Below are 24,294 nucleotides of genomic sequence, written 5' to 3'. Positions count from 1 at the left end.
TTAGCTGCTCTAAGTACTCGATGGATTGTTGGCATATGAGTCTTTACAAGGGGGCAATATTGTCAAAGGACATGTGGACACAATGCGCTGTCTCTCAATGACAATGAATGGAGCTCCAAGGCACAGCAACAAAAACACAAACTGAGAATCCATTCAAATGAAGATGCTCCAGACTGACTGCGTATAACCGTTTTTTTACCGACAGTGATTTTCAGTTATATATGAACTTAAACACAAATTAAAGCTCTATCTGACCTGTCACATGGGAACAACTCGGATAACCATGTTTTGAATGTTATGCATGCACCTTAAAATGCAAAGTTGCAGCTGGCAGAAACGCCTGCTGTTTCTCAATTAGTGGACAATTAGCCTCCAAAATAAAAAAAAGGAAACACTCAAATAAAATAGGCTTTTAAAACTACTATAGCCTGCGGGCTCGTTACACAGTATACACCTTCACTGTAGCTTAAAAGTAAGCTAGTACTACACTACAGTAAAACAGCCTAAGTAGAGATAGAGTGAAGCAGAAGAGATAGACGGGGTCACATTGACACCCAATAGAGGCGGAGAGAGGACGAGAGTGCGGAGGCTGGACGTCAGAGTCGGTGTTTTGACACAGAAGTGGGGAAAGCGACGGAACAAATGCAGCGACGGAACAAATGCGGAATTAAAACGGAGCGGCGGGGTCGGGTAGCCTGCTGCAAGTGTAGCCGACAGTAGACACACTCGGGCCGCCTGACTGCTGCACCGCAGACCGCCCTTTCATGTATCCAGAATACGGTTCGCTGAATGAGCAGCGTCGAACGGTAAAACATTTGCGTAGGTCCGTGTGTGTGGAGAGCGAAGCCTGGGAGAGACGTCACGTAGCCCATCTTATGAACGACAGCCGAAGGTTATGTCGGTGTCGTTTGTTGTCAGTGTGCAGCGGGCGGAGAGCGGTAGCATGAGCCCGTATCCTCTTGTTACCACCTTACATTAACAGCCGAACGTCCCCATTAGCCTCGACACTCACTTTGCTCTTGACCTCCACCACGTTGTCGGTGAGTTTTAACGGCGTCCGGTGCGGCGGCTGCTGCTGCTGCTGCTGCTGCTGCTGCTGCTGCCTTGACATTCTGCTTCCCCGGTTGACTGCTTGGCTGAGGCACTGCGGACAAAAACCATCCACCGGAATTATGGTTGTTTTCCTCCTCTTTCCTCGGGAAAATGGACCAAAACAAATCTAAACATAAAGCAGGCGAACAGATCTGGAGCTGTCTGTTAACCTACCGCACTCGGTTTTTCACAAAAAAAGAGAAACAGCCAGGTCTCGCTCCTGTTGTTTGCGTCTCGTGCAGTCCTGTCAGAGAGCGCGCGGTTATCGGTCGCTACCCACACGGAGAGAGAAAAAATAGCTCTCACGACAGGTGGAGTCCTGTAAATCCAGTACGGGATGTGAGCGTGAGGTGCCAGACGTTCTCCTCTAACCTGACGAGGCTGGAGGACACAGCAGAGGAGGGGATGGGGGCGGAACATGACGCTGCTGTAACCTACAGTACGCTGCTAATGCGACCTGCGTACTGCTGCCCCTCTGTTGCGCTACTGTTGACACTTGCGTTGCTGTTGCTAATGCTGCTCCCAGCTAACCTTTGACAACTATCTATATATATATATATATATATATATATATATATATATATATATATATATATATATATATATATATATATATATATATATATCTCTATATAGATATATATAGATATATGTCTATATATATATAGATATATATAGATATATGTCTATATATTAGTGCTGGGCAACGATTCAAATATTTAATTGCGATTAATCGCATGGATTTTTTGCGATTAATCGCATTGTTATGGCAAAGTTCTGTGGTGTCTTCATTTTAGAAGGGGACAGATTAAGCAAACAACACACCTCATGTTACCTTGAATGTATCGAAGCTGTGAACTTACGTGTCATCTATTCAGTAAAATGGCTACCGAAAAAGTAACTAAATGACTTACAGAGTGGCAGAACAACTTGTTCTTGAGATGGACTAAAGAAAGTGCAGATGTAATCAGAAGTGGTTGTCGAAAACAACTGATGTTACCTTGAATGTACCGAAGCTGTGAACTGGTTTTGCTGTATCAATAAAAGGAGCTTTTTGTGTATTCTTGTGTCTTCCCTTGCAAGCAAATAAACAGAGAGCAAGACTACTTTGAATGTTCTGAAGAATTTATGATTGATTTGTGAACAAAACTGAGTGTCTGCTGACTTTACCGCAGCGATGTCCACTGGTGTCCATTCCTCCACCGCTGCCAGTGAGCCACGGACTTTCAAAATAAAAACGTTCCCACTCACATCTGAAATGAAGTCACAGAAAATAAACCTAAGAGCCCAATATGATCAGAATCCTAACGCATGAATTCACTGACCAACAGTGATGTTAACAGAGAGAACAGAGCTGAAACAAGTGGTTTAATAACCACAGATAAAGTCCATGCTCACTGATTTATCTTGTTAGAAGATGAGAGAAATATAATATTGTGGCTTTTTAGATTGACATCACTTCACCCTGAATGAAGTGAATTTAAAGCTGCAGGACAAGTCAGTGAAAAACATTTTTCTTACTTTATTTTAAGATGCACATTTTTCAAAAGCTTTCTGTTTTGTCAGTTATTCTTTAATCCAGCCCTTATTTGACTTGAAATGAGAAGAACATTTATTTATGTATTTCTATGTACTATTTATAATCCATCCAGTTACATTTGAAAAGTGAGAATAATAATTGTTTATATATATATATATATATATGCACAAAACAGCAACCATTTATGTTGTCATGTTTGCCATTCACACGGATAGGACATATGCCATTTGAAATGTAGTGAAGTTAAAATACTTTTATTTTTGCGACAACACAAATAAACAACTTCAACCAGAGTGAATGTAGGCCTTTATAAATTCACCTGTTTTGTGTGTCTGACACTCACTGTGATTCTTTGTGTGTGTGTGTGTGTGTGTGTGTGTGTGTGTGTGTTTGTCACTTTGGCTACGGAAGCAGCCCTCTGCACCTACGCTACCCACACACAGTGTGTCACCCCTCATTGTCGTGCTTAATCCCGGGACGGTTCACGTGCAGTTCAGTTACGGAGACGAGACAAAACCACAGTCTGTCGTCAAACAAGTCTTTTTGCATCCTGCATCATATGGCCCTTCAGTAATTGATTATGGGGGCCACTTGTGCAGGACAAGAATAGTGCATTATATGCACTGTTAGCATGTAATGGCAATCTACTGTAGCCATTATGTAGCCTACATGTCCGAACACCGTTTAGTTTTTTCTCTGTGCGGTTGCACTGGCTCCTGTGATGCTGCCGACCACTCTGGCTCCTTGACCTCGACCCTAACCCCTCCCCCACCGACCTGAAAACCTCATCCTAATGATGTTTTGTTTGTCTTCTCAGAGAGCTTTTGCAGGGCAGAAAGATTTTGACCCAGTTTGGACAATGTAAGTAACATTGGATTATACAAATAAATTTGTCTTGACCTGCAGTGCATTGTGGTAGTAGAATAGCCCCCACGTACATTTGAGTGGCACATTGGTATCATCTCCTTGGGAAAAATTACAATTACACAGTGGTGTCCAAATACCTGCTGGCAACCTGACACCAGGAAGCTGCACACATCCACAGCTCACTGAAAAGTTGGTATGTCACCCAGGGGGGCAGGGCCTTACGACCTGTCACATGTAAGAAATTTGAGCAAAAAACTGTAGTTAGTAGCTATAATAAAAGTGTTTATAAATTCATAATTAAGAATTCATAATTAGTCATAAACATAAGGGTTTTGGGAATGCATAATTAAGATAAACATAAAGTGATGTAGGATTAGTAGCTAAAAGTGCGTAGGGGAATTTGGCCAATAGCAATTGAGATAGACGGAAGGAGGATTTCTTATTGGAGCGTGTCGACTGCACAAAGCAGCCGGACACACGTGCTCCAGCCTTCTCTCTGTGGGGTGTGTGTTTCAGCCCAACACACAGAGGGGTCTCGTTAGCTCACAATGTATCATCTCGTTGTTTTCTGGGTAAGCTAGCAAAAGTCGTCACCTAAAAAGCTGCTTAAGGACCAAATCTTTGCCCTAACCCCGAGATTAAACCATGCAACTTCAAACAGAGATGTTATTTTGAATTTCTTTGAGATCGATTCACGATACACTTTTGTTTTGCTCCGTGCACTGCTGGCCCCGCTGCAACCGCCACGAGACTTCCCTACAGATTTTTCAAATCGATTTTTACCTATTTTACTTGTGATAAATTGACCATCATAACGTTATACTGGAAACGTAGAATTAATATTGCGAAAATATATTTACATTTCGATGGATTAAATTATGTCTAACAACAAAAATCTACTTAGATTCATATAATCAATGAAGTATCAAGGCAAGGCAAACTATCAATTTCCATGTGTATAGGTGTCAGAACAAATATACAAATTATAGGAAAACATACATGAACATCTTGATGTGCATCAAATAAACAGATTTCACACTTATATTGTGTGTGTTTTATTCAGCTAATTTGTCTAATAAACGACCTGCAATGGAATCGCTCTGTGCCTGAGCCTGTCAGTGGCAAAAAACAAGCACTTTTAGAGGACGTACATTGACGGAGAGGAGTTGCACCGAGCCGTTAAGCGGCTGCAGCTTTCTCCTTCAATACTGGGCCGATTAAAAACAAATTGTTGTCTCCATCCTCCCATAAGGTGCGTTCACACCGTTAATCGCGTCATTCGCACCGCGTTCACTGGAATCCGTTCGACTGTCCACCATTTATTTCCCCCATCAACCATGGAAGAAATAACCTCTATTTCTGCTTCGTACGTGTTGTGGAATTCCCAGATATCCCGGCGAAACTAAACGCCGTCATGTCTGGTTCATAACATAGTCCAGAGGAGCTCTGTGGATTGTATCGAGCTGTATTCACTGCGTCTAGCAAGCCACACGTCGGCTGTTTACTACAGCTGTATGAACCCCAAATTCACTGATTTTGCTGTGATTAAACTGCAATAAACGGACAAAAAGGGACTCCGAAATAACTACATGCTGATGCCGATTTGTAAAAAGTCTGAATTCGTGTTTTGTTAGTTCTCTCCGCAAGGCGACAAGCAAATAACTTTTGAAATACTTGTTTTCTCAATGGAGCTCGGATGGATCGGTGCTATTCTATGCTAACATTGTAGCAGCTCCAACAACACTCAAAATACGTCATCTCGGCGTAAATACGGCAGCGTCTTTTTCATTGTTTGTACCATATGGTTTATACACATTTATACACATAGTTTGGTCCGGTCTAATATGAGGTATCGTAGAGGTCTGGGTGAACACAGACGGCTACAGGATTTGTTTCCTGATTCAACAACGGCAGGAAGTCAGTGATGACAGGGGGAGCAACTCAACGCTGATAGGCAGCGACACGCGATTTTTTCCGCCGGAGTTGAAAAATTTCAACTCACGCACCATCGCAATTTCGCGTCACTCCAGTCTCATCGCGTCTGTGCATCGGCTTTGTATGTAATCTACTCGCGCAAATAATTCGAGCCGCGTTTGGTGTGAACGCACCTTTAGAAACAAAAATCTGGAAAGATTTGAGTCCAGGTTGAAGAATACCAAAGTTACCCTTTCAAATCTAGACCGGATTGGTGTCTTGGTCTTGTCGGGAATTTAACCCCCGATGTTATGTGTTTTTTGTCAAACTCATTGACCAACTCCCAAGGATTGAAAACTGAACACATCACTTCACATCCTGCTTAAAATACCAGCCTACATCAATACCATTCCAAGTGGTATAACAAAGCCATTGTCTTCTGATGGCGTGCATGGTCATAATACTCAGCCCCATTACCCGTGTTTCTTTTGGCTCATGTTATGTCTTAATGTTCTCTCAGGTCGCAACTGATCGCACCGAGCAAACTAACAGTCAAACGCTCCCAGCATCTCGGTTCATCTTCGGTTTCAGTTGCGCGTGTTTCTCTCTTCTCTTGCTCCTCCACCTCAGCGTTTCCTCCTCCTTAAGATTCACACCCTGTGCTAGCCCGTCCTAATCATGTTCAGTACCAGCCCGTACTGGGTCAGTGTGTGTGTGTGTGTACCATGGCAGGACCTCTACATGCTTATGTTACGTAAGAGGCTGTTATTACCAACAACGTGTAAGCCTTCCAGATAAGGATGCATTCCAAAGAGGAGAGAGAGAGAGCAGAAAATGATCCGAAACTTTCAGGTCCTCTTTTGAACTCTTTCACTCTTCTCTTCTCCCTCTCCTTCATATCCTTTTTTCTTTTCTCTCCCTCCACTCCTCATATGTCCTTGCCATCGTCTTCCCGTCTTCCTTCTCCTCCTCCCTCAGTGATGGTGGAATGTAGGAATGTGAGGAAAGTTGGAAAAGGGAGGAGTTGGATCAACAGACCATGATCTCATACAGACCAGTCAAAACACTTTGATGTTTAAACACAGTTTGTGTGTGTGTGTGTGTGTGTGTGTGTGTGTGTGGTATGTGTGCAAAATTGTAAATGACAGTGAATATTTGGGCTCAGTGTCGAGTCACTGCGATGCCTCAAAATTCCTCCGACGGCTGGAATACGCGTGGTTTGCCAATTAACTTGAATTGATTAATATGAGAATCTGGAATAACGTTTGGGATAGTAGTGATGGGTTTGAGATAGAGCCTTAATTTCACATCATATGAGATTTTTTCTATATATTTACAAATATATATATCAGCAGAAACAGCTGATCAGGCATGTGACTTAAATGTTTGCCAAGTGAGAATTTATTCGACAAAGGTGTTTCCATAATCCAAAGACAAAAACCACTTCAAGCTATCGGAAAAAACGGTTTTTCCGATACTTTTCTCATGCAATACTACAAAAATGCGCATTCAAATAAATAAAGATGTATATATATAAAAAAGTGTTTACGCTCTCTTCAGGTGGTTTTTGCCTTCGTCAACAAAGAGTTGATGTGCTCAATGAATAATGGAAACGCCTTTGACAGATCAATTCTGACGGAGCGAACATTTAACTTGCATGACTGATCGACTGCTGTCTCTGTCGACTTCTTCTTGGATATTACCATAATGCATGAATGCTTGTCTTTGTCTCCGGACAGCATGTAACATTACCAATAGTAGCTGACATGAAAGAACAATAAAAACTTGCCTGATTGAAACTAATTCCTGAATTCCTTCTCTCGTTTTTTCGATCGTAGATGGGTTTGTTTCCGATTGGCAACCTCGAATACTTCTACTCTGTTTACTGGCAGATTAGCGCCGACTTCCAACAAAACTATGCTGTAGCTATTTCAAAAGTTGTCAATTGGAAACATGACTATTGAGTGTTGAAAATGCAATGGGTTCATCTTCACGGGAGCAAGAATGTGTTCAGTAAATTCCATGGCAATTTGGATAGATTTCTTGTGCTCAATAAAGAGACATTTGGCCAGATGGTGGTCTTTGAAGAAAGGTCAAGGGGTCACCTGAACTATTGGCAATCATCCTCACAACACATTTCCCCTCTGACCAGTATAGTTAAGATCTTGCTCTGGACCAAAATGTTGGATTGACAGACCAAATCAGAATCAGAATCGTTTATTGCCAAGGTATGTTGCACATACAAGGAATTTGACTCGACGGGTCTCCTGACTGACCACCCGCCGCCCGCCCTTCTCCAAGTGAAGTAGTCTCTTGTTGGCGGGGAGGAAAGATTTGAAATACAAGTGATTCTCTCGTTTCTGCCACTTTGGTTTCAATCCAATAAAAAACTTTACGTATACTGACCCTGTGCCTTCGACCTTATTGACAACCCTCAGGGCAGCTCTACTTCGTGAGCCTCTCAAGTTGGACAAAGGACGGACTGGACGCTACAGTACACTATCGCCTCTCCAGGTACAAGTGGTATTAAAAGACAGGACGGGCCGGGTCTAGCTGGTTAATATCTCTGTGGCACAATAGTAGACGACTTTGACAGAACCTCAACACTGTAACCTCTTCACATTCTGTTGACGGACGTAGAAAATGTTTAACTCAATGGGAGTTAAATGTTTGCTTTGTCTGAATTCATCCGGCAAAGGTGTTTCCATATTCCATATAGCGCATCAACTCTTTCAACAAAGGCAAAAACCACCTCAATCAGCTTAGAAAAAAGCGCTAGTGAGGCAGTTTTAACACATTTTTTAAACATAAATTTGGGTCAGATCTTAGATGTTGCACCTTTAAAGGCGACAGGATACTTACACAATACACAGAGAGTGGGAGGGATGGGAGGGGATCAGTAGGGGCCCACTACTCATTGTTGCCCCTATGCTAAATTAGGTTTTGGTCCCCTTTCATCCAGCCTTAACTATAAATCTAGAGTCTCTGTCCCAGCATTGAATAATGAACGTTTTTATTGGGGGGGAGGCAGAACAAGAGTAACCATTCAAACGCAAATACTGCAATTAGCAACAACTGCTAGCAGCAATAAGTACTGCATATGACTCTACTAACCTGCTGGAGCCACACCCAGGAAACCAGCTCGCTCCAGCTTAATGAATTCAAGCCTGACTCACACCTCCACTTCAATCCCCCTGCCTCTTCCTCTTGGGGATGCATGAGCGGGAGAGTGAGACAAAGAGAGAGAAGCGCGTACGTGAGCAGGAATGTTAGCTATGCAAACCAGTCAGGGCGGTGAGCCAACCTGTTGCTGCCTTTAATTCCAATGCTCCTCTCCTCTCGTTCCCCTTTTTCGTATTTCAAAAAGTATCTGTTTCATTTTTTCATGTGACTTGTTTTCTCTCCCTTTGAACCGAGCTTTATTGTCATTCCCACGCCACGCTTCTTGAAGCAGATATTTAAAGTCACCGCTTGAAAATGGAAAACCACTATATTCCACCGCAAAAGCGGCGAGACCTTGTGATGACTTTATTTAGTCCTGTGAGTCACACTCCTCTTGTTTGCAAGGTGCAGTTGAATCACGTCCGGCTCACGTATGTCCGTCATGCGCGGTATGTCCCGGAGCCTCCAGTCAGGGTAGTTTTGGTTTTGTGTGTCCGGGTGTGACAGGTGGAAGGACAGGTTTGTTTTCATCTGTCAGGTGGCTTCATTCATTTCTGGCTGGCCTCCAGTGTAACAATACAGGGTGGATCTCTCTCTGTCTCACGCACTCACATTCTGATTTACAATAGGAGGTGAATCAGGCCTCTTATCTGCTTGTCACAGTGGGATCTATACCAGTGTGTCTGCCTGCACCAGATGATTGAATGATTGCATTATTGGTTGTTTCGAGGATCAGTGACAGACTAAAAAATACATTTAAAAACCTGTGTTTATAAATGTATATAAACACATATATTACACACTATAATAAGTGTGTAATTACTGGTTCTCTAATGTCGAGAACCAGTAATGCATGGTGCAGACCTGTGTGAGTTTAAATACAACTTCATCAAAGTTAAAGTCACTACTCCAACATGGTAGTCCATCAGTAAAGATAGTCATCTAAATTTACGAGAGGCGTACAAATGACCACAAATATATTCAAGTTAAACATTAAAGCTGCAGTTGGCAACTTTTATCAAAATAACTTTTTCCGTATTTGCTCAAACTGTCACTATCCTGATAGAACTACACAAGACAGATAATCTGTGAAAAAAACGAGAGTTTTACAGCTAAATACATAAGTACAGCTAGAGACAATCATATTTAAAGAAAGACAGCAGCAAGATGATAGGCTAACGATGTCCTGTGTCATCGTGCTATTGGCTAGAGAGACCAGCTGATCTAGACAGCTGATATGATTGACAGCCCCGAACAATAACAGCCACGAAATAATGAGTGTGCCTGCATGAGGAGTGATGGCAGATGTATGGTGAATAAGCTACGGGCTTAGCCTGTCAGGATCCAGGATCCCTGTCTGACCCGGTGTGTGTTTCCCCTGATCTCCTCTCATGTGTCCTTTCATTCCCCTGTTTGTTATTGTGTGCCATGTGCTCTGTTTGTCCTCTGCCTCCAGACACCTCCCATGGCCGCACCCTTGATTGTGCACAGCTGAGGACACTCCAGCCAATCACCTCCTTCAGCCTGACACACCAGACTCAGGGCCCACTAATGAGTCTCCTGTCACTACATAAGCTCTGGTCCTGCAGTCTGGGGTTGTCAGGTCGTACCGTCTTTCACCTGCTGAAACCCCGTGGCGTCCTCTGCCCTCCTTGTGTTTGTGGATTACACTCCGCCGCTCTGCCCTCCTTGTGGTCTACGGATTACACTCCGCCGCTCTGCCCTCCTTGTGGTCTACGGATTACACTCCGCCGCTCTGCCCTCCTTGTGGTCTACGGATTACACTCGCCGTCAAGCAGCCAGCCTCCGGTGTCGAGCCACGGGCCTCACACCGTCGATCTGCCACTCTGGTGTCGGACCACGGGCTCCACACCTTCCTGTCTTCAGTCAGGCTAAATAAAACCTGTTTCCATTCGTTTGGGTCCTACCTGTGAACTCCCGTGACATAGCCATGCGAGAGTATAGTCTTCCTGTCTGAACTTACGCTAGAGCTTCATTTGTCTCAAACAATTCATATTTTGGGGAACAATTGCTATCTCCTGAACTCAACAACAAAGGTTTCAAACATAATTCCTCATTTGACTTTTTTTGTTTGCGTTTATTGTAAAGTGAGAAATGTGAAGTTCTCCTTCAACTTTCAACTGACATTTTAGTAAAGTTTTCAATCAATATGCTCTCCTCAAAGCCACCAGACTCCAGCCAGACAACATGTCATTTTACGTCGCTGGATCATCAAAACACACTTCATTCAAAATCGACAAACATAATAAAACTCATCAAAACCATCTTGGTCAGTCCTTCTACTGTTCTAACAATCACCAACTCTGGTTTGGTTGAAATGCACCCTTTATTCACAGAGTTAGACGTGAAAAGAAACAGATGTTCTATAAGCTCCTCAAAGCCACGGGACTGTTGACAGAAGAGTAAGTTTACCTCGCTGATCAAGAGAAACAAATGGAACTCGTCAAAATCGTCTTTGTTACAATTTTGGCTGTTTCAACGATCACTAACTCTGGCTTGAGAGACTGAATAAGTAACAGAGGAACAGAACAAAATAAGTAACCACCGTAACATTTCCGCAGTTTACTAGCTCAGTTTTCTGCCCCCGTTCGTGACATTGAACGTGGATACCAGAAAAGAGACATGAAGGCGTGCCCGTTTACTGGCAATGGGAAAGCTTTTTTCAGCGGGTTTTACTGTGTTTAAAAAACTGCATTTACATGCTGGTATTTGTGGAAAGATTATTCTTGACGTTTCACCACCAAGTCAAATGGATTCAATGTTTAGTTCTGTGTTCAAGCTCTGTCATGTTTATGCCTATGTTCTCCATTTGAAGGGGATAATTTGCTCCTCACGCGCTCCCGTTTTAAAAATACATTCTGTTTCTCTATAAATTTAGGAGTTTTTTTTCCTTGTAATTTGATGCAAAACAGACAAAAATCAAAGGAAAATATAATCAGCCAGTTGTTTGATGTCAGTGAGAGGGAAATACAATGTAACGAGTTAAATAACAACAATAACTGATAAACTGAATGTAACAAGATCAAAACGCAACAGTGCAAGTAACTTGTTAAAGTATGTTGTTGGTGGATTTTCCCACTGAAGTTGGGACAAGTCTGGCAACATGGACAAAGGGCAGTCAATGCGAAAATGTACATGCGCCCTATACAGATGTGCTAACACATGTGGTACAATTGTCTTTAAAATGACTGGAGAGCTGCTGCTTCAGCCTGACTGACTGAAATGTGGACAAACAGCACCATCGTGATGTCAAAATACCCTATTACAACAATAAAATCCTCTGGTTGTTCAAAGACAAAACCAGTATGAGAAGTTTGTAGTAATGATGACTGTTAAGTAAATAAATACCTCATCTGGTAACTGCAGGTAACAGCTACTCTTAAAAACCACGCCATTTCATATATATCACAAAAATGTGTTATAATAAATTATACAATGTATATGGAGACACAGACATACACACACACACACACACTAAGCCGATGCGGACATGTCTTAAAACTTGCCTTCTCTCTACTGACCAGCAGGGGACAACTCCTCCTGTTGTAAAAAGAAGTCTGGTTGTATAGAAGTCTATGAGAAAATGACTCTAATTCTCTCTTGATTTATTCCCTCAAACACTGTAAACATGAGTTTATGGTCTCAGTTTCAAGTCTTCTTTAATACAGCATGATATTCATTTAATAAATTATGGTTCTGTTTAGAGTAAAATACACAACAAAGCATATGCTTTCGGGCAAATGGCTAAAATATGTCTGATTCAGCGTTTGGTTGCACTTAGCTCCACCCTCTCGTGTCACTTCTGGTCGCAAAAAACGTAAGATGGTGACGGACAAAATGCCGAACTCGCGGCTTCGTAAGGGTAGTCCACAAACCAGTGGGTGACGTCACGGTGACTGCATCAATTTCTTAGTCAGTCTATCCTTACTTTAAATTCATAGAACAACGTGAAGGAGTTGCACGACAAGCTCCCACTCCACAGCATCAGAGGCTTGTTGAGGATTCTTCATTAACTACATGGTGTTTAGACGAAGGTCCTGGTTGGGCCCTGTGTCCTGCCAGCGAGTCTCTCTCTCTCCTTGGCACGCTGTTCTGTGGCGCCATCTGCTGGTCAGCTTGGTTCATGTGAGGCGTCATTGCAGTGTGACAGATGCTGCCTGGTGGGTATTTTCTCAATGCCTATGTTTACATTTTACACAACTCTTCACATTCTCCTCATCGACATCGTCATCATCATCATCATCATCACCACCACCACCACCACCACCCTCCTCCTCCTCTACTTATCAACCATCACCATAATATGTAATCATCACCAACATTATAATCATCACTGTGGTGATCTTCATCCCCTTTCTCCTGTTTTAACCGATTCCAGCTTTCATCCACTTTGTGGCAGCAGCAACACATGGATGCACCGGAGCAGCATTGGCCCAGAGCTCCTCTGCTGTGATTGGTCAGCGATGCAAGCATCACAGCCTTGAGGAGGCAAGTGGAAGAAAGGAGCTGCTCTGTGATAAAGGTGTGTCTCTCTTTTTAATGTCTCCACACCTCTTGCAAGAGCTACCATTAAGATTAGTATTATCATTTTGTGTTATCATTGCTGGTTTGGGCCTTTCTACGGAAACCCTGAGAGGCAAATGAGAAAAGAAATTCTGGTGATCTATTTTCTAAGTGTGATCCAGATTGTTATTAGTGTTTACTGAAAACAGTTTTGCCAGGATCAGTTGTTCTTAGTTTCTTCTCATTTGTTAAACAAGTGAAAACTAAAAGTTTTGTTCGATGAAAAAAACAAGTTTTGCCAGGATCCGATTTTCTGAGCTTTTACTTTTTGTACACCTGTGAAAACAGGTGATTCATTTTAGTGTTTGTTGTTGTAATACTCATCTTGGCCACAAGAGGCTGAAGTGCAACACCACCACATAATCTAAACAGGACAAAAAGCATTCACGTTTCCCTCCAGGTGAGTTTGAATTTTCTCTATTCACTTTAAACATAAACACAAACTCGATATATTGTATGTTAGCAAGTTATGTAACATCACCTACTGAAGAGCTGAAGTGGGAAACAGAAGACGGCATTTGTAATAAGATGTCAGGTAAGGTCATTCTTTTTGGTTAACTTCATGCGTGTAAGGTACATTTTGTAGGGACATTGCAGCTAACCTACTTCACTTGTCAGGATCCCTGTCTGACCCATTGTGTGTTAACCTGTTTCCCCCCAATCTCCTCTCCTCATGTGTCTGTCGTTCCTCTGTTTGTTTTGTTATGCCATGTGCTTGGTGTTGTTTTCTCGGGCCTGCCTCCAGACACCTCCCATTGCCACAGCCCTGATGGATGCACAGCTGCGGACAATCTGGCTCGTTACCCGGCAGCATATCAACTCTGGTCTTGCAGGCCTGGGTTGTCGGTCCGTATTGTTTTATGCCTCGGTAGCCTCCGCCGCCGTTCCGTAAGTTGAACCCCGTTGTATCTTCCCGGACTAATCTCTCTCCTCTCTGCTACGGGTGTAGAGTACTGGTCGATCTGCGTACTCTCCGGTGTCGAGCCACGGGACATCACACCGTCGATCTGCCTACCCTCCGGTGTCGAGCCACAGGACATCACACTGTCGAGCTCCCTGCCCTCCGGTGTCGGACCACGGGCTCCACACCTGTCCTCTTTATTCTGGCAAAATAAAATCTATTTATATCAGACTCTGTCTCTTGTGGTCTTGCGTTTGGGTCCTACCCGTGAACTCCCGTGACAGAACGGACTGACCAGAAGATCGATTCAGTGACCAGAGGAGCAGCTACGCTGGCCGGACATAGCACGCTGCTGGAGGAACACCAGCAGATGCTCAAGGAGATGCATCAAGCACAGAGCTGAGGTCTCTCAGATTGGCCTCGTCGTGCAGGAACTGGAGCTGGCTCCAGCACCGGACCCCACACCTGCACTCCCCTGTCCAGTCCTTGCCCCGCCGGTTCGGGAGTCCCCCGTGCCGTCTCCGGATCACTATGACGGAACGCTGGGGAGGTGCCGGGGCTTCCTTTTTCAATGCAGGCAGGTATTTGACCGCCAGCCCCAGACGTTTTCCTCGGACAGGTCCAAGGTTTCTTACGTGGTCGGGGAGAGACAGCGCTCAGGGGAGTTTTCCGTCACGGACTATCTGAAGCCGTGAAAGATGAACTGGCCACCTGTAATAAGGCCGGTTCATCGAAGGAGCTGATTAAACTCACGATCAGGCTGGATAATCGGATGCAGCAGAGGCGACGTGAGAGGAACTACAGGTCCCAAGGAGCATCGCCCGTGATGTCATCCTCTTCCAGCTTCCGCCCTCGTGCTACTGCATCAGCCTATCAGCACGAGCGGATAAGTCCTCAGGCTTCCAGTTCGTTCCCCTCTTCCACCTCGGAGGTGGAGCCTATGCAGCTCGGCCGTGCTGACCTTTCGCCACAGGAGAGAGATAGGCGGATCAGAGTGCCTGTACTGTGGCCGCCTGAGACATTCCATTTCCTCCTGTCCAGTTCGGTCAAATTCGCCAGTAATGGTTGGGATACTGGTGAGCGGACCCGAGCCTTCTCTCAACTCCCTACCAAGACTGTTGTTGCCTGCGTCTCTCTCTCTGCACTCTCGCTCTCTCTCTCGGCACTGGTGGACTCTGGAGCAGATAAAATTTCATGGACACTGAATTTATAGCCAGAGCCCATATTCCCTTAGAGACGCTAGAGTGTCCGCTAGTGGTCAATGCCCTAGACGGCAGCTTCCTGGCCAGAGTCACTCACCGGACCCAGCCGCTGCAGCTCATCCTGTCCGGTAATCACAGAGAGACTTCAGTTTTACATTTTTCCTTCTCCGCAAAACCCCCTAGTTCTGGGCCACCCTTGGCCCACCACCCATAACCCTCAGATTGATTGGGCGGCGGGGAGGATTGCCGGATGGAGCCCTACTGTCATGCTAACTGCCTAAGATCTGCGCTACCCCCTGGAGGACCTCCCCAGGGCTACCACGAGCCTTTGCCAGATCTCGCCTCTGTGCCCACCGCCTACCATGACATCGGGGAGGTGTTTAGCAAGGCTCGGGCCCTCTCCTTACCACCTCACCGTCGCTACGACTGCGCTATTGACCTCCACCCGGGCGCTTCGCTCCCTTCCAGTCGGTTATATAACCTGTCTAGACCCGAGAAGGCATCCATAGAGGAGTACATCTCACAATCTTTGAAGGCTGGAATCATTCGCCCGTCCTCATCACCACTCTGAGCCGGATTCTTCTTTGTCTCTAAGAAGGATAAGAGCCTCCGGCCCTGCATCGACTATCGGGGTCTGAACAACATCACCACCCCGAACAAATACCCTGTGCCACTGATTAATTATGCGTCTGAACCCCTGTCTGGAGCCACAATCTTCACCAAGCTTGACCTCCGCAATGCATACCACCTGGTGTGGATCCGAGCAGGGGATGAGTGGAAGACAGGGTTCAACACACCCCTCGGTCACTTCGAGTACTTGGTCATGCCGTTTGGATTCACCAATGCCCCAGCTGTTTTCCAGGCATTGGTAAACGACGTACTCCGGGACTTCCTGAACCGTTTTATGTTTTTGTACATCGATGATATCCTCATCTATTCTGCGGACCTTCAGGAGCATCAGCGCCACATTCGGTTGGTCCACCAGCACCTACTGGAGAATAAGCTGTTTGTGAAGGCAGAGAAATGAGAGTTCCATGTGACCTCAGTTCAGTTCCTGGGATTCATCATTGAGAAGGGTCAAGTGAGGACGGATCCAGAAACGGTCAAGGCTGTAACTGAATGGCCGACTCCCAGAAACAGCTCCAACAATTTCTGGGGTTTGCCAACTTCTACCGGCAATTCATCAGGAACTACAGTAAGCTAGCAGCCCCACTCACTGGGCTCACCTCTTCCAAGACCATATTTGTATGGACACCGGAGGTCGGTCTGGCATTCCAACTCCTCAAGGGACGGTTCTCCTCCGCCCTCATCCTGATTCAGCCCAACGACACCCGACAGTTCTTTGTTGAAGTGGACGCCTCTGAAACAGGCGTGGGGGCCATCCTGTCACAACGTTCGGACTCTGACTCTAAGCTTCGCCCTTGCTCCTACTATTCCCGCTGGTTGAACCCAGCAGAGAGAAATGATGACGTTGGAAACCGGGAACTGCTGGCAATTAAGCTGGCTCTCGAGGAGTGGAGAAACTGGCTAGAGGGGGCTGTTCATCCGTTCGTGGTCTGGACGGACCATAAGAACCTTGAGTACATTCGTACGGCCAAGCGGTTAAAGTCTCGCCAGGCTCGGTGGTCACTATTCTTTGGACGTTTTGACTTCTCCATCTCCTACCGCCCAGGTCACAAGAATACCAAGCCTGACGCTCTCTCTAGCCAGTTCTCTCCGGAGGGTCACTCCTCCAGTCCTGGTACCATCCTCCCTGCAACCTGTGTGGCAGCCTTTCTCACCTGGGAGATCGAATCAGTGGTGCAGGACGCTCTCCGGACCCAGCCAGACCCCGGAGGCGGGCCTCCCGGCCGCCTCTTTGTTCCCCTCTCCGCACGCTCCCAAGTGCTCCTGTCATCCTGGCGCAGACGCACCATTGATCTGCTTCGGAGAACCTTTTGGTGGACAACGCTGGAAGCAGACACGAGAGTATTTGTCCTCACCTGCTCAACCTGTGCCCGCAATAAAGTGGCACACCGACGTCCCGCCGGCTTGCTGCAACCCCTCCCGGTGCCACATCGTCCCTGGTCCCATATCGCCCTGGACTTCGTCACAGGCCTGCCACCCTCGCAAGGAAACATGGTCATCGTTACGGTGGTTGACCGCTTCTCCAAGGTGTCTCACTTCATCGCTCTGCCCAAGCTTCCCTCAGCTCAAGAGACTGCTGACATCATGGTCAGCCAGGTGTTCCGTCTGCATGGGATTCCTGTGGACATTGTGTCAGGCCGAGGCCTGCAGTTCATATCCCAGGTCTGGAGAGCCTTTGGCCGGGTCATCGGCACGACCATCAGTCTGTCCTCTGGGTTCCACCCCCAGTCCAACGGGCAGACAGAGAGACTTAATCAGGAGCTCGAGGCCTCCCTCCACTGCGTGACAGCATCGAATCCCTCCAGCTGGAGTACTCACCTGCCTTGGGTGGAATATGCCCACAACTCCCATACATCATCGGCTACTGGTCACACTCCATTCGAGGCCTCCCTGGGGTACCAGCCACCTCTGTTCCCTGCCCAGGAGGTGGAGATAGCCGCTCCACCTTCATCACTGTAGGAAGGTGTGGAGGGAGACCCGGGCCGCTCTTCTCTTTACGGCAGATCACCGCCGCATCCCTGCTCCACATTACCAAGTTGGTCAAATGGTGTGGCTCTCCGCCAAGGACATCCCGTTAAGGACCGAATCCCGGAAGATGTCCCCCCCCGGTTCATCAGCCCTTTTGAGGTCCAGGCCATTATCAACCCTTCCGCGGTTCATCTGAAACTCCCCTCATCCATGAGGATCCATCCTACGTTCCACGTGTCACAGATCAAACCGGTGTCCACCAGTGCCCTGAGCCCTCCGGCCAGACCCCCACCACCCGCCCGACTCATCGACGGAGGTCCGGCACATACGGTCAGACTTTTGGATGTTCACCGTCGAGGTTTCCAATACCTCGTGGATTGGGAGGGATACGGTCCTGAGGAACGCTCATGGGTGCCCCGCTCTAGGATCCTCGACCCCACTCTAATTCGGGATTTTCGTCGACTGCATCCGGACAAGACTGGCAGACCACCTGTAAGGTACGTTTTGTAGAGACATTGCAACTAACCTACTTCACTTGTCAGGATCCCTGTCTGACCCATTGTGTGTTAACCTCTGTTTCCCCCCAATCTCCTTTCCTCATGTGTCTGTCATTCCTCTGTTTGTTTTGTTATGCCATGTGCTTGGTGTTGTTTTCTCGGGCCTGCCTCCAGACACCTCCCATTGCCACAGCCCTGATGGATGCACAGCTGCGGACAATCTGGCTCGTTACCCGGCAGCATATCAACCCTGGTCTTGCACGCATGGGTTGTTAGTCCGTATTGTCTTCTGCCTCGGTAGCCTCTGCCGCCGTTCCGTAAGTTGAACCCTGTTGTATCTTCCCGGACTAATCTCTCTCCTTTCTGCTACGGGTGTAGAGTACTGGCAAGACATTTGACCTTCCAGCTTAAAAGTCTATGATGAATGGAAGACCGAAGTTGATGAGGTGTTTGAGTTTCTACTAAAGAAACAAGACCTCTGTGTGCTTGTTTGAGGGTGAGTTACTTATTAGCTTATAACTTCATATTTATCTGTACAGCTTGGTCAATCTGACATGTTTTGAGTATGCAAGGCAATTGAATATATCTGAGCTTTTTTAAACTTATTTAGATATTTTGAAACTCTAATGACCCATTTGAATTCAAAATGTACAGTCTATATCCACAGCTGACTGTTTAACGTAGTTAACTTTGTCACCCAACAGTAATTTAATATTCGTTTGAGTGTAATTTTTGGAAAAGGTGACAGCCCTAACGGCCACCATCTCTGCCTTCTCCCCTAAGCTCAACTCTGGCGGTGTTGAAGCTCAGTTTACTTTCGCACCGCAAGGGTTAGACTAGTATTTCTCAAACTGTGGGGAACTGCAGATTTTTTTTATTTCAAGAACTTTTTTGAGAACTTCACAAAGTACACGGACAAAACACTAAGTCATTAATACATACATGTCTGTACTTTCGTGTAAATGTTTACGTTACGCCGTTAACAGGTTACGCATGCGTGACTGCCAAGATCGTTGGCGACTCACATGTGTAGCTCAGTGTGCAAAATGAAGAGACATTATCGAGATGACGTCCGACTCTATCCGGAGGCTGAGGTTTACAGCTCAAACACTGAGTGAGTTCTGGCTTGGTGTGGAGAGGGAGCATCCACTCATCGGACAGAGGGCTGTGGGCATTCTGCTTCCCTTCGCCACATCCTACCTCTGTGAGGTCGGCTTTTCTGCTGTTGCGTCTCTCAAAACAAAATACAAATCTAAACTCAACACTGAGCATGAATTGAGAGTGGCCGTATCATTGCAGCCACTAATACTGATACAACTTGATGGCTCACACATATCTGACTCATTTTGTTTTGCACAGGTTGCATGTTAATGTTGTTTTGAAAAGATATGCAGAACTCAGTAAAACTCTTTATTGCCAAATACTTGTTTTGTTTAGTTTTTCACAGGTTGCACTTTATTGTTATTATCTTGGAAAGACATTCAATGCAAAACAGGTTAATTGCAGCCACAATAAGCTATTTTTTGTACAGATAGAACTTTATTTGTTTTTGTCTGATGGAGCAATCTGGTTTACTTGAAAGTGATTGCAATTTTCTTTATTCTATTATTTGAAAAATCACAGATGGAGGAGTCACAAAATGTTGTTATTTCAATAAAAATTCAACATGGACCATTTTGTTACAATTGTGTTGGGGCGGTGGGGCGTGACAGAAAATGTTTGAGAACCACTGGGTTAGACCATTAACAGTAAGACAACACTAACAGTGTAATGCAATAACCTCTATTTGTCAAAATAGCAGTCTTTAGAAATAAAGGCCTCATCACTATTCTAGGAAATATGATCGTTTTAGGTAAAAGATGAAAATATTTCAACTTGTTCAATCAAACTGAATAACACTTGACTTTAGGAGCATTATTACAATGCAGAAGATGGGAGTGGGTATCTGGCATGGAGACTGAAATTTGTTCAGAAGGAAGCATCAGAGGGACAAAAGAAGTCTCATTCAGAATACATGATGAGGGAATAATCATATACTACTAATAATAATAATAATATTATATATATCCTATTTTTCTTCTGGAGACGTAAGTGCCTGCATGGCCATCCTTGCAGAGTTTTCCAAGCCTTGTTTCTTATATCTTAGGACACAATATCTTATACTAACCCAGTAATTGATAAAAGTTCCACCACTATTACAGGTGGTCCAAAAGCTGAAAGAGACTCATTCAGAGTGGAAAACTGGCTAACGACAGAAAGCCTGTGCTGCGAGGCCATTGCGCTTATGAAGCAACTGTCAAGGAGAAGATGAAGCAGACTTTTACCTATCGCCAAAACATGGTTCATGACCCAGTGAAGTCCTCACTCTGAAATATTCACAGCGTCTCCAAGATTCCTGGACATAGCAGGACTGGTATGTGAACATTCAACTGCCACTGTCAGGACAATTGTATTTCTGTTCTACAATAGCCTGGGTAGAGCTGTAAGATCTGTCATGACCATGGTGCTACACCATGTTTACTGTTCTGACCAATTCTATCTTGTCTGCAGATTGACCAGGATCTTGGTCTGATGTTTGGGGATGCTGCTGCTCCAAAGTTCCTGGAGATGTGGCCTACTATCTACAAGCAGAAAGTCCTCAAACAAAGCCGTGGCCTCACACAGACAGCCGGTCTTCAAGACCTGGTTCAAAATGCTGGATGCACAACAGATGTGGAAAATGGTATGCTAAAAGTAAAGGATCATATTTATGGAGGGGAGAATTGTTTTTGAATGAAAAATGGATTGTTAGCTTGTGGTGAATATTTGTGTATGAATTTTTACTTTCAGGATGGGACAGTGATATGTCCACCATCACCACATGGCTGCAAGAGACCAGGAAAACTCTCACCCAGACAAGCCAGTGACCGTCTTGTGAAATTCATTTGAAGAGGTGCGCTGGCTCAGCAGGGGGACTGTCCTGAAGAGATTTTTTGAGTTAAGCGCAGAAGTGAAGACATTCATGGAAGATGGCAGAATGGATGTTCCTGAACTTGATGATCCAAGATGGGTTATGGACCTTGCATTCCTAGTGGACATAACAGAGGAGCTGAACATCCTTAACCTGATGCTCCAGGGCCCTAGTCAGCTGGTCACAGCAGTTTATGAAAATGTGGAAAACTCAGCTTTCTGCAAAAAATCTCTTGTGGATGAGGGCACAGCATTCAGTGGTGATGGATATGCCTGTGCTATTGAAAACCTACTGCAGGAGTTTGATCAGCGTTTTGCTGACTTCAAGGCACGCCGTGACACTTTCCAGCTGTTTGCAGACCCCTTCTCAGCTGATGTGGAGAGTGTCCCAAGTATGTTGCAAATGGAACTTATTGACTTGCAGTGCAACAGTGAAAGCTAAATTCAGAGAGGCTCAGGGAAAAGCAGACATGACTGGACAATTTATGAGAGAATTGCCTCCATCCTTCCCTGAGCTGACAAAAGTGTTCAGTCAGGTAATGTGCCATTTCGGAAGCACATATCTGTGTGAGAAACCTTTCTCGACTATGAACTTTAATAAATGCAAGTACAGGTCCAGGCTTAGTGATGTCCATCTTGAAGCTGTACTCAGGGTTTCTACTGCGACCTCGATCAGGGCAAATGTGGCTCAGCTGTGTGAGCAGAAGTGCTGCCAGGTGTCTGGCAAGAAATTGAATAAAGTACAAGTGTATTAAGGGATTGCAATTGTTGGTTCAAGTACAAAGTTTCAATAAGTTATAAAAAATGGGGCAAAAGGAAAAAAGTATTTGCACTGTTAAAAACTAATATAAAAATGTAGAGAAACTGTTGGGTGCATTTTTTGTTAAGTATGGTGAAAATATGTTAGTTTTGTAAAAATAATGTTCCAAAATATTGCGCTTTCTTGTAGTACTTGAACGTTGAAGTGGCCCTCCTATGAGATGACGATACCAGCAGCGGCCCTGAGCCAAATTGAGTTTGAGACCCCTGCTCTAGGGCAGTGATTCTCAACTGGTGGGTCGCGACCCAAAAGTGGGCCGCGGACCCGTTTTCAGTGGGTCATGGGCCTTTGCCTGACAAAAAATAAATAAATAATAAAAAAAAAGTTGTGATTTTATTTTGAAGGGCATTTTTTTTCATGCAGTGTAATTATTCCAACATTTACGGCACTTGTTCAGTGGTGCAAGAAAAACACCGACCAATGCCTTGTGAATCACATCACGTGATGAAGCTCAGCCAATCAAATATGAGTATTCTGACAAGTTTCCTGACTTGAGTGAGATGTACACACACCGTGACACACGGGGAGAGACGAGGATACAGAGAGCAGAGCAGGACTGTTGAGCTGTGGGTTGTGTAAGTCAAATCATAGGACGATCTCCAAAAGAGAGAAATGACCAGAGAGACCAGAGTCATTAGACTCTGACTGCACAGACTCATAGAGGTGAATTCTTCAAACACTAATTTCTCTTTTTGGAAGATGAGAAAAATATAATATTGTGGATTTTTCACTTCACCCTGAATGGACTGAGTTTAAAGCTGCAGTGTAATTCAGTGAAAATATTTTTTCTAAATTGAATTTCGTTACGTAATTTATTTTTTAATCCAGCCGTTATTTTACTTGAAATGAGAAGAACATGTATTCATGTATTTCTATGTATTATTTCTAATCCATCCAGTTAAATTTGAAAAATGAGAATAATCTTTGTTAAAATATAATTGATGTGTGCTTTCTTTATTTGATTTGACAGTTGTTTACTACACAGAGACGTTACTACTACTAGACGTCTTGAATATAAATATACCCAAATTATACATATATATATATATATATATATATATATATATATATAATTTGGGTAGTGGGTCTCGGCTTGTCATTAAGGGGTGATGGTGGGTCCCGCAGCCAGACCAGTTTGAGACCCCTGCTCTAGGGCAGTGATTCTCAACTGGTGGGTCGCGACCCAAAAGTGGGCCGCGGACCCGTTTTCAGTGGGTCATGGGCCTTTGCCTGACAAAAAATAAATAAATAATAAAAAAAAGTTGTGATTTTATTTTGAAGGGCATTTTTTTTCATGCAGTGTAATTATTCCAACATTTACGGCACTTGTTCAGTGGTGCAAGAAAAACACCGACCAATGCCTTGTGAATCACATCACGTGATGAAGCTCAGCCAATCAAATATGAGTATTCTGACAAGTTTCCTGACTTGAGTGAGATGTACACACACCGTGACACACGGGGAGAGACGAGGATACAGAGAGCAGAGCAGGACTGTTGAGCTGTGGGTTGTGTAAGTCAAATCATAGGACGATCTCCAAAAGAGAGAAATGACCAGAGAGACCAGAGTCATTAGACTCTGACTGCACAGACTCATAGAGGTGAATTCTTCAAACACTAATTTCTCTTTTTGGAAGATGAGAAAAATATAATATTGTGGATTTTTCACTTCACCCTGAATGGACTGAGTTTAAAGCTGCAGTGTAATTCAGTGAAAATATTTTTTCTAAATTGAATTTCGTTACGTAATTTATTTTTTAATCCAGCCGTTATTTTACTTGAAATGAGAAGAACATGTATTCATGTATTTCTATGTATTATTTCTAATCCATCCAGTTAAATTTGAAAAATGAGAATAATCTTTGTTAAAATATAATTGATGTGTGCTTTCTTTATTTGATTTGACAGTTGTTTACTACACAGAGACGTTACTACTACTAGACGTCTTGAATATAAATATACCCAAATTATACATATATATATATATATAATTTGGGTAGTGGGTCTCGGCTTGTCATTAAGGGGTGATGGTGGGTCCCGCAGCCAGACCAGTTGAGAACCACTGCTCTAGGGGGTGCGCGAGAGGAAAAATGTAATGGTGGTCTCATGGTGTAATAATATTAAATATTTTTAAAAAAGTAATTTTTAGTTAAAAAGTGGGATTTTTCACAA

General features: G+C 44.4%; 1 protein-coding gene across 1 annotated transcript in view; it reads right to left on the bottom strand.

The window, feature by feature from the left end:
- The window catches only part of pard6a (par-6 family cell polarity regulator alpha), a gene marked incomplete at both ends in the record, with an annotated part of 44,810 nt that extends 43,699 nt beyond the window's left edge, over positions 1 to 1,111 (bottom strand). Inside the window, one exon of the mRNA XM_079270717.1 lies at positions 1,013 to 1,111. Within this exon, the coding sequence (XP_079126843.1) occupies positions 1,013 to 1,111 (99 nt within the window). The remainder of the gene's footprint in view (positions 1 to 1,012) is intronic.
- Between the last annotated feature and the right edge of the window lie 23,183 nt (positions 1,112 to 24,294).

This window comes from Melanostigma gelatinosum (assembly GCF_949748355.1).
Source record: "Melanostigma gelatinosum genome assembly, chromosome: 1".
Taxonomy (NCBI): domain Eukaryota; kingdom Metazoa; phylum Chordata; class Actinopteri; order Perciformes; family Zoarcidae; genus Melanostigma; species Melanostigma gelatinosum.
The sequence above is the reverse complement of the archived record's forward strand: the minus strand, read 5'-3'. Positions and strand labels throughout refer to the sequence as shown.